The sequence below is a fragment of the Athene cunicularia genome (assembly GCF_003259725.1).
Source record: "Athene cunicularia isolate RWA chromosome 2 unlocalized genomic scaffold, athCun1 chr2_part1, whole genome shotgun sequence".
NCBI lineage: Eukaryota > Metazoa > Chordata > Aves > Strigiformes > Strigidae > Athene > Athene cunicularia.
In genome coordinates this window covers 113,741,037-113,755,401 of record NW_020799095.1, presented here as the reverse complement: position 1 = coordinate 113,755,401, position 14,365 = coordinate 113,741,037, and the positions used below count along the sequence as shown (strand labels likewise).

The 14,365-nt window shown below is 37.0% G+C and overlaps 1 protein-coding gene across 3 annotated transcripts in view; it reads left to right on the top strand.

Annotated features, from left to right (window-relative positions):
• TOX (thymocyte selection associated high mobility group box) overlaps positions 1-14,365 on the top strand; it is a 254,818-nt gene that overhangs the window by 31,389 nt on the left and 209,064 nt on the right. For 2 of the 3 annotated variants that reach the window (XM_026843608.1, XM_026843604.1), the window contains exon 1: positions 88-334. The exons of the other annotated variant lie outside the window; for it this stretch is intronic. In XM_026843608.1, the coding sequence (XP_026699409.1) occupies positions 302-334 (33 nt within the window). In that variant the 5' untranslated portion in view covers positions 88-301. Of the gene's footprint in view, positions 1-87; positions 335-14,365 lie in introns of those variants that run through there. 3 annotated transcript variants of the gene reach the window in all.

Genomic DNA, 14,365 nt, shown 5'->3' with positions numbered 1-14,365 from the left:
GAGCCCGGTGCCGCGCTCGGCTATTGTGCCGGTCTCACGTGTCAGAGTGATGTTCAGAGACGTCTTTTTCACTCCGGGCAGCTGCCCCGATTCAGGGATAAGCCAGGCAAATAGCGTCTGTCTGTGCTGGAGCGCGGAGGCGACAGCGCCGGGGTGAAGCCCTCTCAGTTTTCAGGAAAGATTTCCCACATGGGTCTCATCTACCAATCACAACAGAAAGGACCAAATTCATCCGGGCTGCATTTCACATATACTCAATGGAGTTATAGAATTCAGGGGTAAATCTGGCCCTTTGTGGTGGATGCCTAAGGATATTTCAAGGGAGATCCCAGAGGTATGACTGTTAGCGGTGTTTTAAGTAACTGTACTTTGCAGCATCTGGCAAACCTGCCCTATAGGTCGGAAGTTTGTGCCAGGAGTGAACTTTGTTCAGCAGGAAGAGCCCAGATGCGTAGGAGCCTGTATATGTGCATTAATTTTGTGTTAAGTGCTCTGAGCAATCATGAGGCTACTGCTACCTTTGGTCTGTGGCTTGCCGTTATTTTCTCTGTTGTCTGTTTTTGTAAATTGTAACCATAAAGTGTTGCCAAGTGAGAGACTTGGGCTAATACTAATGACATAAGCACCGAAGTGTCTCAAGACCCATTTGGCAATGAAACTGGACAAACACTGTTAAACCTATCAGTGATTTTAAGGCTTCAAAAAGAAGGTAATGACTTGAATACACATTTCACTCATCATTCTTGAGATAGTGGGCCAGATTTAATTTAAAAGTTAAATGCTTTGGAAAATCAGGAATTACTTTAATATATTAAATCATTTTCCAATTAAGTTCCTTAAATCATTTTTGGTGGGTTGCACTGCAAATCGAATAAATTAATTTAGAAAGTTGTTTTCAGAATTTCTTTACTAGCTGGTTAAAGCTTCTTTTAAGTCATGCCATGTATGAGGGAGCAAACTGTTCTTTTTAAATGCAAATGAGACACTCATTCTGTAGACAAGTTGCAACTCTTCTATTTCACTTTGCCTGAACTGATAATGTGCTTAAAAGTGCACAGTCATAAGACATATGTTTTATGCTTGGAAAAGACTTACCAGGAATGTTTCAATATAAGATACCGAGTATAGGGTAAATGTCTTTTTCAGATGTTTTTGCCACTGCCCATTGATTACATTAAATGGACAGAGTAGGTTTGCCAGGCCCCTTGGAGGCGTACGTTTACTGAACATTTTTCACCCCCTTCATTCTCCCTTCACCCAGCATGATTAACATTGCTGTGAAAATTCATCTGACTTGTTCTAAACATGTCGTCATGTTACAGTATTGCTCTGTCACTCATTTTCGTGCTGTGTGTATTTAGGGAGTTTGAAGGGCGGGAGGCCTGCAGAATTTTATGTTCAGTAAGTTTGAGTGTTTGCTCTTGATCTCTCCCAGGAAAGGAGATGATGGCATGGGTCCGTGTTCTGGGTTGGAATGGTGGTCCTGGCTAGATCTTAACCTGCAAAACTCATTCACAACAGTTTCTTATAAAGTTAGTTAAAACTTGCTTTGGGGCACTTACTAGTGGATTTGGCCCTTGTTTCCATACCTGAGTTTTGTTGGTTTTTTTTTTTTACAAATAGAGCAGACTTTTATTCTTTACATTTTAAGTCTGCTTGAGCTGCTGGTAATTTTGAATGCATTCCAGAAATACTTACGCTTTTATGTTTTCTAGCTGTTGTTAGCACTAGTTTTTTTCCTGATCAGATGATTTTTCGTAGAGTATGGGTGAGTTCCCAGGCACATTCACAGGAGGTATTGACAGTGCATTTTTCTGTAGCCAAAGGAAAATGCAGTAGTGTAGATTCAAACAATCACCTCATCTTACAGTTTTCAGTTGGCAGGCTTTGTTTCAGAAGATTGCTTAGATCTTTATTTTATAAACCTAAAATAGTATTCTAAGCATCTTAGTCTAATATTTCTCTATCTGCTGTGAAAGCTCATTATACTCCACATATCCATGTTTCTCTCGCATTACCCATGGAGAGAGAAAAGTGAAAGAACAATGCAAACAATGTTGGTTATGACAACTGTGTGAGGTATCTCTTATACAAACAGACAGAATGGATGGTATGCTGCAGTATATAGGTCAGCCTTTGAAATAACATAGTGGAGCTCTTACACTGGACAGATTTAGAGTTGGGGTTGTACTGTTCATCTCTTGAAACTTGAAGCATAATTGCATTTCAGACATTTACAGGCTAATGTGGATAGTCTGTTCAGTTGAAGTTTATTTTAAGGAGCATCACGTTCCTTAATTCAGTTGATTGCTACCAAAGAAATAACTTAGATAATCTGAGTGTTTTAGTTCGGTAGAAGAACACAGTCAGGGATTTCAAGCTGCTTGAAGAAGTCGGATGATAAGTTTAAATGTTTATGTAAAGAGCAATAAATAACATCCTTATGGCTTTCTGTATTGAAGTGTCACCTCCAAAGACCGCTTCGATCAGTACTGCAAGAAGGATTGGTGTATTTTCATACTAGCAACTTTACAGTGTTTTAAGATATCTGCTCACATAAAGTGCAGTTATATAATTATACTTTGACACAGCTAATGACAGGGATGCTGACCCCTGCCAACAGTAGGGAGAAAATAATGGTCTTTACTGCTCCCAATGGTTAGCCTTGCAGAATTATGCACTAGATTCTTCTGTGATTTGCCTCCTGGTTAAAAAATACAGGAACCTTCAACTCATCTTTCTTGTATTCACTGGTAGTTGTCAGTGAGTGGAAAAATACAGCTAGACAGCAGAGGTAGAATGATAGACTGTAGTTGTTTTTAAAAAGAGGAATAAAGAGGAAAAAAGTGGGAGAGGGAAGCAAAACCCTTCAAAATGAAAAAAGCAAAGCGACATTGGGTGGAAGTGGATAAGGAGATATAATACATTGCTTTGTAAACAGGTAACAATCCCACTCGTAATCAGAATTCCACGGAGCAAAAGTGCATATATTCATACAGAGCATTTAGAATAATTCATTGTGTAAACTTAACCCCACCATAGAGACTACTCTAAATAAAATGCTCCATGGCTGTTTATAAAGTGTACATTATTTCCAGTGGTTTGCTTCTATCCAGTCTCTATGTGAAACTCAGAATTGTGGCAAGCCAGCACTCTGAAGGACAGCTCTAAAGCTGAAATGCTGTGTTAGTGTTTTGACAGCGGTTTAGATTGTGCTCATCTAATAGATCACCATGTGTTTATTCGGGGCATTTTTTTTGTTTTTCCTTAGATAACTGCCTTGTCCCCTACTGCATTAGAATCATAATTGAAATTTGTTGCTGTCTCTTAAAGGAAGGATTAAGCAGTTGCATTAGTGCCGACTGTTGATTTTTGAGTGTGAAGTGTTTTAGTTATTTTCAAAAAATATCACATAGGAATAAGGGAAATGAACTATTTTTTTCCTGGGTTCCTAGACCTTAGAATGTAGTCTCAGAGTTGCAGGCAATCCTCAAGTATACCTCCTTAAATTCCAGTGTTCCAGAAAAGAAGTGGTCCTGATTTTAGGGGTATACAGACAGAAAACAATTTATGTATGTATTTTTTGAGAAATCTTTCTGAAAGGTGTCTATAAACCAAAGCATTTGCAGTCTTTTTTTTTTTTTTTTTAACCTTGCCAAACCTCAGTACCTTGAGAGAAATTATGTTTTATTCTCTTACCAGAATGATGTGGTTTATCTCTAGGGCATTACCCTCAACCAGCCTATCATGAGGACTTCTGAAAAAAGTGGGGACTGTAATCAACTAAGGATGCTGTATTTGCTAAACACTACAGTGCATGCAGTACCTCTGGTGTTTACATTAAACCAAAGAGCAGCTGCAGCTACATTTAAGGACTTAAGGAGCTGATACTTTGGAGGACTGAACAGTCCCAACTCCCATTGGATTCATTGTGTGTTGGGGGTCATCACACTTTACCAGGAAGAACTGATCACCCTTGTATGCTCAGATTCCTATCTTGACAGGACTTTCTCTTCTTGCTAACACTGTACAGAAGCATTGGAAAATGGACTATGTTTAAAACACAACTGCATTAACCAGAGAAATGTCCTAACCACAGTAAGGTTTAGATCAAAGTTCTTGGATATTTAAATCCTGTATTGATGGCAGGTAAAACAAAACTTAGACAGTAGAAGCAAAAAAACTTCCTTTGACTGCTCTCAGTGTGCCTCAAAAGTGACCTGAAAGCACCACTTGTTGTGGTAAGAGGGTAGTCCCTGGATCAAAGCAGACTTTGGCTTCTGGAACTGTCAGCGGTGGTAATTAGTGGCAGCTTTGTTTATCTTTTTGAAGTGGACACATGCTCTGTGGGTGTCTATCTAGATACTTATTTTAAATATAGCCTAACCAAATTTAAATGTTTTGTTGTTGCAGTTGGCCTAGGTGATTGTTGTAGGTCTCTTCCAACTGAAATATTCTATTCTATTCTATTCTATTCTATTCTATTCTATTTTCTATTCTATTCTATTCTATTCTATTCTATTCTATTCTATTCTATTCTATTCTATTCTATTCTATTCTATTCTATTCTATTCTATTCTGTTTGTTCTGTTCTGCTGTTTTTGTTATGCAACTTGGTAGCGATTTTCTGCCCAAGGAGTGATTTCTCTTTAAAAATGCTTTAAAAATGCTGAGTTATAAACTGCTCCAAAACATGGTTTATAGCGGAAGTGACAAATGACTGTTAATTATAGCAGTGCTTCCAAAATACTTTCAGACATGGAATTCACATCAAACTGAATGAGATTTTCTTGGTCATAACGTTTTTCCCTATAGCACTGAGTTGGAAAATGTCAACACTGCATTATTCTGTGGTTAGGCACAGATTACGTAGCATTAGCAGCAACAAACATTGCCCTTCCACAGCAGCAAGTACATAGAAGAAAATCTCATTTCCCCTTCTGCTGGAATATCTGCATTTTATGTTTATCGGTTGTGATCAGTTTTAGGTTAGTAAGTCAGGGCATTGAATAAAAATGTTTTCAGCAGAGATCTTGGTGCAACTGACATTTGTAATGTCTGTGGTTTTCTTTTGCTTCTCATGTTTGCAGTAAGTAGTTTATTTTTAGCATTTGAATTTCATATGGCTCTACTAATATTTATATCTTATCTTTCAATTGCACATATGCTAACACTGTTCCTGAACTGTTCATTTAGTGTTTCTCACTGGGCTGCTATTTGATTTGCCATAGACCCTTGTAGTATGGTTTCCTCCCAAGAAGCACGCTGCTTTCTGAGTTGCAAAACATACTTGAATTACATGAGCATCTGACAAATCCAGGTTAGTGGAAATGTCAGAATGTTTTAGCATTCACATTCTTGACTGCTAAACTGCTCTCTACCAATCAGAAGTGGTACGTTTGGCTTTTTTCAAAGGTACTGCTGGCTAAGCATGGAAATTGAGCTGCTGTGGTAGTACTTTTGTCTCCTGCTATTGTTGTTGATGATTATATGGTCTTAAAGGTTAAATGGAAGTTATTGTAGCTGGTATGTATTTTTGTTATATTAAGGAAATCTGCAGCAAACTCCAGTTACTTATTCTGTATGCAAGAAGAAATAAGAACTCTGAAATCAGACAGTGATAACCTGTACTTAGGGAAATGGGTCAGTAAAGGAACTATAAAGTCTGCAATGCAAAGCAAAAGATTTATCCAGACAGTTCCTGCCAGAAGAGTGAGAAGATTATGTATATGTATAAAATCCTATTGTATCAGTGCTACTCTATACATATATACACACATATGTTTCTGCTTCATTATATATTGCTCACTTTGAAGAAAGTGAACTTTGAGAAGCCATCATTTCTATTCTGTATTATAAGTAGCTGACTTCGATGTCATATTCTGGTTGCAGTTGCCAAAAGTGCATATGTTTGTGTTCATGAATAAGAGAAAATAGTAATTTCTTATATGGTCATCGTGTTTGCATCAACCTGAAATAATATAAATAGTAAAAGGAAAAATGGTGGTGAAAAGGGATGATAACCTTTCAAAAAAGTATAATTTATAATTTGGCAGACACAGTCATGAGCATTAGTCATAGAAACCTGCAGATAGTAGAGGCTTAATATCAAAGCTAATGATTTATTTTATGTTAATGACTTTCTGCTAGGGCATAAAAGACTGCTCATAATGGACTCTCAGTGCTGTGTTCAGTTGTGAAGGCTAATGGGATAATCTTACCCAAAATTAAGCTTTTTGAAGTAAGTCATGGTGTTATTTTTTCCAGTTAACTCTTGAAAATGTATTTGCAAACATTTTTTTTTTTTAAGAACTGCTTGTAATCCTCATAGGAAAATACAAGGCAAGGTCTTTTTCTTCATTAGCTGTTTTTTAAATTGTGTTGGAAATGTCTGTTTATGGTTTTTTTACAGTTCTGCAGAATAACATTCATGATGTGGAAGTCATTCACTTCGGTGGTTTTATCATAGTGCAATAAGTTTTTGTGAGGCACAGTTGCTTTTCCAGGTTGAACAAAGGAAAAGAATAATTATTTTTTTAATGGCCTAGCCAGTAATTCACTAAATGGTAGTAAAACTCCTAGTTTTGCTTTGAGAAGTTTTTAAAATCATGTTTACAATTAGTTATAACCAACATTATATTTCAATAAGAGATAATTTGCCTACTAAAGTTCACATAATGTGCTAATCATGTCTAGTGGTTAATAAAGGCCTCCTATCTCACTCCCCTGATGGCTATAAAAGGCTATTATGTTCATGGCAGCAGTTCAGGTACAGCTGCTGTGTGTTAATAATGCATCATTGTCCCACTAATAAACACAGCAAAGGTCAGCAACCCTGAGCACCTAAAACACCTATTCTCTTTCCAAAATATTTATTAACACCTTAATGGCATATCTATTCATTTTGGTTAGGATTATATCAGTTAATGACCCTTACGGAATCCCATGCGCTCAGGTTTTGCAACCTACATGCTGTTGTGGGCTGTTGCGCTCATCTTTCCTCCTAAATATTTCTTTTTCACAGCAACTATATGTTGTTTCTTTAAGATTAGCACTCCATGGCTACTTTATGATTAACTTATTTTGCTACATAGTTGGGCAATTTTCATTTTTTTCCTCAGCTAATTTAAGATTATATTTAGAGACTGACTTTCATTAGTTAAGACACTTTATGGAAATTGTAACTATGTGCTGGAAAACTGTGCGATTGTGTAATACGCATTCACACATGCACACGCGCACGCACAAAGAGGTGCATGTGTGCATGTGTGTATATATGAGCACTACTTCCTCTAGGTTCCATGCATAATTTTATACTACTGACTTATGTTTTCCTTTTTAGCATAGATTGCTGTATTCATAAAGGTTTTTTAAAATGCATTTTCTACAGACAAAGAACATACTCACATGGGATTTCCATTTTGCCAGGGAAACATGCAAATCAATAGGCCAGCACTTATCTGCATTAAAATTAGGTATACTGTAATTTATGGGCGCAGTGATATTGTATTTGTCTTGCATAGCCTCAGATATTCTTTAAGGTAGCCTGGCTATGTGTCCTTAGAGAAAAGCAAAAGTGTTAATTGAACAAAATCTCATTTTCTCATCTTGTAGTATTGCCTTTTGTTTTCTGTTACTCATTTTGAAAACCTGATGGGGTTTTTTGTGCTGTGTGATTTACAAACAAATGTTCAGAGGGCAGAAAAATACCACTACACTTCCATCAAGAGAAATGAAAAAGCTTAACTAGCTGAAGGGTTTCTATTTGGTGTAGCACATAGCTTCAATGACACATTTGTCATGCTTTAAATATATAATACATACAATAAAATATGTACAGGCATAGTTGTGATATATGTAGTGTCTGGCTCCATTGCTATTGTTTGTAGTCTCTACGGTTGTCATACGTTGTTCTTTGCACATCATACCCTTACAGCAGAATTTGACACAATTTCTAGCTTTCAGTCCTGCACCATTTTCATTGCACAATATACATGAGTTTGACAGGGTGTGTTGAGGACAACTCTGGCAAGCAATTGATATTTTGAAGTGGCAAGCGTTTCAGCAGCTGCCTGCTTGTGAAAAAGGAATGATAAGATATACTGTATTGTTAGTTTCAGGCAAAGCATTAAGGTTTAAGCTCTGTAAAAATGTACACATTATTCGTCAGTGGTGAAGCAAGCCTTTTATGTTTTTTAGAGCTTAGCTCTCTGACTGATGTGAACTAGAATGACATTGGTTTAATGGTCAGTAAATGAATAGGAGTACTTTGAATTTGAACCGCTGCCAATTTTGCACCAACAAAGAGACTGACAAAAGAAAGATTTTATGTGAAAGCACAGCACAAGCAATGTTTGGGGAGGTGGGGAGAGGGGTAGAGGAACCCAACAGAAATATTCTCCAATGCAGCCTTGTAATGATACTAAAATTGTTAAAACACATCCATTTTACATGGCTCATCGGCTACGAACCTAAGCTGTTTCATCTAATGTTCTTTAAAACCTGTTGTATACACATAGTCTTTTAGAATATATTCATATGGAATTTACAGTGTGTTTTTCTAAATACCACACTGTGCCCTGAAGGCCTGTTGGCAGAACATCAGAGTTGTCCACTGCTGGAGTTCCCAAGTCTCTATCTGGTAGTGGGAAATTGTAGTTTAATCAGTTATGGCACTTTCAGTGTGTAACATTCATTAGTAAGGCAATTTGTCATGACTGTTAATAGTCAGGATGCATCTGCTCTCTCTTCGGTTACGGAGCGTGATAAGCAAGAGGGCAAATATTTCAATATCTAATAATATTAGCATGTTTGAAAACTGCAGTTCAAGGTTAGCGCTCAAAACACAAACAGCAGATTAATAATGACCTATTTATTTTTACTGGTTTTACCTTTACAGAGTTGATTTTAAAGTACCTTAATGCTCTTATGAGTTGTGCATTATCTAACTAGGTATTAGAAAGTAAATGTTAGCATCTTCAGTGTTTATCAAAGACTTTTCCTCTATTGTCATAAATTCAACGTTAGGATTTTTTCAGAGAGTTGCAAATACTTATAATTGAACCACATCATCTTCCAGTGTGTCAGTAATAAATTGTTCACGGTATCATTTTTGGCAGTAGCAGCCCTTTTACAGAGTTAGTTTTGTGGCTGGGCATTTTACGATGTTATAAGATATTCAGTGCCTACCAAATAGACAACATGCTTTTAGAATAATGTTATCTTCTCACTAAAAACTGTCTTGTAATCATTGTTCTAAATATGAAAGGTTAAATTGTTTCCCACAGTCAAGAAAGGTTAGAGGGTTTTTTCACATATGTCTGATAACCCTCATGTATTACATAATATGATAGCTTCACACACAATAGCTTTGTGACACATTTTAATTTTTAATGAAAAGCCCCCCAAATTTTAACATAATGATTTCTTTAGAAACCGAGCCCAATCTTGGTAAAATCCGTTCTTGCTAGTAACAAAAGCTGTTACTGTTTAAGTTCCTGTTCAGCAGTTAGTTGGTACGCTTCACTGAATGTTGTCAAAAAGGCTTTTCTCTTGATTGACAACCCCGTAGGAATGTGCATGGAGATTTTAATTGCATATCATGTGTGCATATCAGAGTGAGTGGATTCACTGACTCTGCTTAGCTCCATATCTCTACAGGTCAGCCATGCCAAAACACTTCTTTTTTTTTAATAAGCAATTGATTTATTTTCCAAAGAGAGAGAAAAGGGGCATGCAAGTGAAGAATGGACTGTAAAGCGAAAGGTTCCTATGAATTTTGGAAGAAAAATGTGTGCAATAAGTTTTCAGAATGTTTTAACACAAGTTAGAGGTGTTTTGATGATGTAAATTCATTTCAAGTCTAAGCTGGCCAAAGACTGCTAGAATATATTTTTCTTCTGGCATTTGCTAGCAGAAGTGTGTTTATCTTTTTACTTTTTTTTTTTTTTTTCCCAAAGAGTACTTTGAACAAAATGAGTCCAAAAAAAGGTAAAATGAGTGGAAAAATTTACTGAGGCAGGCTGCCCTTGTGTCTTGCACCTTTATAGAAGACATGGGGAAATGGTGGGAGTTTCTTCGTATGTGTGGGAGATAATGGTGGGCTTTCTCATTCATACTGGATTTGATCCACATTCTTTGGGCAACACTGTTACTTGAGGTAGTGATTTGCCTGCATAAGGACTGGCAGAGAACTCAGTTTGGAGCCTGATAATAAAACCGAGTTTTGATATCAACTGTAACATAACTTTTTTTTTTTTTTTTTTCTTGAAAACAGTAAATGATAGTAAAACAGTAAATGATAGTAAACTGCAAAAATGACACTGATAAATAGATCTCAACATTTTCCATAGCCAAGAATATTGCAGGTGAAAATGACAAAGCCAAAGATTTGTTATTATGAATAGTAATTAGATTTTGATGTCTCAAATTAAATTCCAGGTTTCATTTTACATCAAAAACTACAACATTGACTCTATTTTTTTAAAAAAAAAAAAGCTCACAAAGCTTTAAAAAAGCTCACAAAGCATTGGCAACTGAAAGCACAGCTACAACACAGTTGTAGGGAACTTTTAGCTGAGTTAGTGTTTTGTATCTGTATAGGGACACTGAAATCTCAACACAGATGACAGTTGCATTTTTCTGGGAGAATCCCCGGGAAGGAATTGTTACTTAGTCAAAAAGTTTCCTTCCTGGTTTGTCAGTGCTCTGTGATGAAAAGCAAATTGTCTTCCTTTTGCCCTTTTACCCTTTGTGGAGGGCCAACTCACAATTTCAGGTTATGTTTGTGTAAAGCATGAAAAAGGAGGATACCAACCAGGCTACAACAGCAAGGCACATCACCTTGTCTGACAATGTGCTGTATAACTTTGGCTCCTGTATGGAGCCTATTCACTCCTGCATTGGATTAATGTGTATCTTGCCCCGTTATGTCTTGAACGTCAGTAAACCCTTAGAAGTGCTTAAAAACTATGAATACCTTAAGAAGAAAATCAACAAGACTTTGCTTTATTTTTAATGAAGCAAACCCCTTCTGACAATATATGTCATCAGTGGATGGTTGGATCTGTTAGGAACTGTCACTTCCAGGGATTTTCAGGGTTTATCATTAGAAAATAGAGGGAAATGGGAGAATGCAAAGGTAGTAATCTGAATGTGAGATTCCCTTTGTGCAGTGCATATTCAACTCCTTTGAGCAAATGCATCAATAAGGAGCTGTCAGTTTCTGGACACCCAAAGGTGCTTGTGTTTAGATTTGCCTGGGCTCACACCTGTGCAAGTTTCAGGCATTTTCACTTCTGATAAAGCTTCTTTTAGAGAATTTCTAAAATTATTCCTGCTGTTGGGAGCTCTCTATCATAGCTACCAGATCCGCAAGGCTCCCAAAGCCAGGAAAATTGCAGAATTTGGAAGTTGAAACTTGTAAGAAATGAAGAATTTTAAAATGTTTTTTTCATTGTTGAGGAAAGAAAATATTTACATTGTGCAGCATGGTAGAGCTTGTAACTCAGGTTTTGATAAAAATTAGACCAGACCCTAAAGCTGTAATTTTGGATTAACACCAGGGCCATTTTTGTAAATCAACATGGTAGCTCTTGTAGTAATGTTGAGAAGATTAAAACACTGTTGTCATGAGGACTTCATTTGTTCAGGACTTTGTTTGATTATAAAGTCAAACACTTTAAGACTGGGAATGCCAGATTTAAGGATGTCTTGATTTTGCTCTTTAGTATGTTATCATTGACAGGTATTGATGGAGTGAAACAGCAGATGTGGAAAAAGTGATCATGCCATTGCAACTTTTCATTAATGCAGTTACAAATGGCACCTGAGTTGGGCTTTCAGGCAGCCTTAAATCTGGCATTTTCCACGTTTTGCCCTTTTGACTTTGTAACCCAAATAATACTCTTTCAAAAATGTCTTTTGTGTGTGTGTTACTGATTTATTGGATTGCATCCATGACATTCACTGCTATCGTCTATCAGAAATGTTTGAGTCTCTTCAACATTTCTGCACAGATTTTTCTGCTGCAGAGTTAACTTTTTAGTAGCAGGTCGAGTTTTGTCCTGGTGAGTGAGGGGAGGACCAAGTCTTGCTATGGCTAGGAAAATCCTGATCTCTCTCTTACCAGTCCTTTTTTTTTTTCTGTGGATAATTTGACACAGGCTGTCATGAGGCATGCTCTGTTCTAAAGATTTGCGATCCAGCATGAGAATACTTGTGTTATTTTTTTGTCATGATGCCCACAATTTGGGCTAAGGAGCTCCAGTGTAAGTTAAGTCTTCAGTAATTTCAACAGTTTACCTCTGAACAAAAAGCACTTTTCTATTTCAGTATCTTTTCTTCTGGTGAATTTGAAAGATGCACTGCAAATAATGGAGCTGGTTGAGTTTTCTTAAGGTTAAAAACACCAATTGAACTTCAAATACAAGTATTGTGACCAAAATTATAGTAATATGTACTATAGTTAAACCTGCAATCGTGAAATAAGATAAACCCTATTGTATGTATCTTTATTATATATAGATACTATGCTTATAGGAAAAAAATAAAGTAGCATCTGTTAAATGTATGTTTATATTAAACTCTATAAATTTATATAAATTATTTTAGTTCCAGTAAAACAAGAGGATTTAGTATACAAATCGCTAGGGTTTGTCCTATAATATTTTTCTTTGGAGCTACAACAGAGTCTATGTATATAATAATGAAAGCTCAGAGAAAAAAAAAAATGAAATGGAAAAATATAGTATTCAGCTGAATCCATTGCCCTTTTAAGAGTGCTCTGATTCCAGAGGACTTTCTCAAACAGAGCATTACAGTCGAAATACTAAAGCAGCATTCTCTAACTTGACTTTGGTTTTATTCACTCTTTTCAGAAATTCAAAATGTTAATATTTACTGCAGAATAATATAGGTAAAGTTCTGAATTTAAAAGGTTTTGGTTGGAGAAGACTGCAGACTTTCTAGGAACAAGTTAATTACAACAGAGACAGCCCTTAACCTGCTGCTTCCTACATGGTTGCCTGGGTTTCTAGCAATGTTGGAAGCTCTTTGTTTATATTAGAGCTGTGAGCATTTTCTGAAGCAATGGGGCCCAGTGATGTACCAGACCTGCAAGTTAATTTTCTGCCATTCATTCATCAAGATCTTCCCTTATTCTTACTACTGAGCTTGCAATGGACCTGTACAAAGCTGAAAATAACGGTATTGGAATTTATTAGGAATTTAAAATAAGAGAGTATCATAATCATCAGGTCTTGTTATCCTGGGTAAGGATGAAACATGGTTTGAGGGAATGTGGGCTTTCTATCCACTCTGGTAACTGAGTGTTCAGTCAAGTGTAGGAGAGGAGAGCAGGGAAAGAGGGCACTGAGTGTTTAGGGAACTCATCTAAGAAAAAGAGCTAGGGCTGTGGTCTCTCAGTGCTGATTTGAGCATGTGTTTGCATTTTACCATCACAGAACATTTCTGCCAGGAGACTCCTTTCTCTCTTTATGTTTCAAGTATTCTCTCCATAGAGATACAGAGCTTTGAAAAGACAGATGAATTGCAACCTTACTCAGAGTACCAGTTGCCTGGTCATCAGGAATTGGTGCTAGAACAGAAGAAAACATTAAGATATCCTGTAGAAAATAGATTTTCTGAATGGTCTTGGGCAAAGCTGGATACCATTTCCACCAGCATGAACACCTAATCTATCACAAGGGAAAAGCTGACCAACTCACTAGGTGAGAAGGGACACCACTGGAGCATCCTGAAGTCCCTGGACTGTCAGTGGAGAAGGGCAGTGTGAGGTGTGCCCAAACAAGCTAACTTTCACTCTCAATTCTTTGGGGTAATTCAAAAATCTCTGATTTAGAGACACAGTGTGACACTAGACTGGACGTTAGGAAAAAAATTTTCACAGAAAGTGGTCAGACAATGGAATAGGCTGCCCAGGGAGGTGATGGAGTCACCATCCCTGGATGTGTTTAAGGGTCGTTTGAATGAGATGTTGGGAGATATGGTGTAGGGGAGAACTTGTAGAGTAGGGCTGATGGTTGAACTCGATGATCTCAAGGTTCTTTTCCAATCTGAATGATTCTGTGATTCTTTGAACATGCCTGTTTTGAGGAAAACAGCCAAATTCAGATTTACATGAGAGCAGAGCTATTAGGATTGGGACTGATCAACTGAAGTAGTACTGGATGATGTTAAAAGTTCCATGAATGTGCCTTTACAGAAGTCTTTATGGTGCATTGTGCTGCTCTTTCTGTGGACTTGCATGACTCCAGGCAATATTTACTGGCTCATGGAACAAACTCTGGAGCTGCAGAGTCCTCTCTGAGAAGTGCTTTCTGTCTTCAGTCCATGAAATATCATG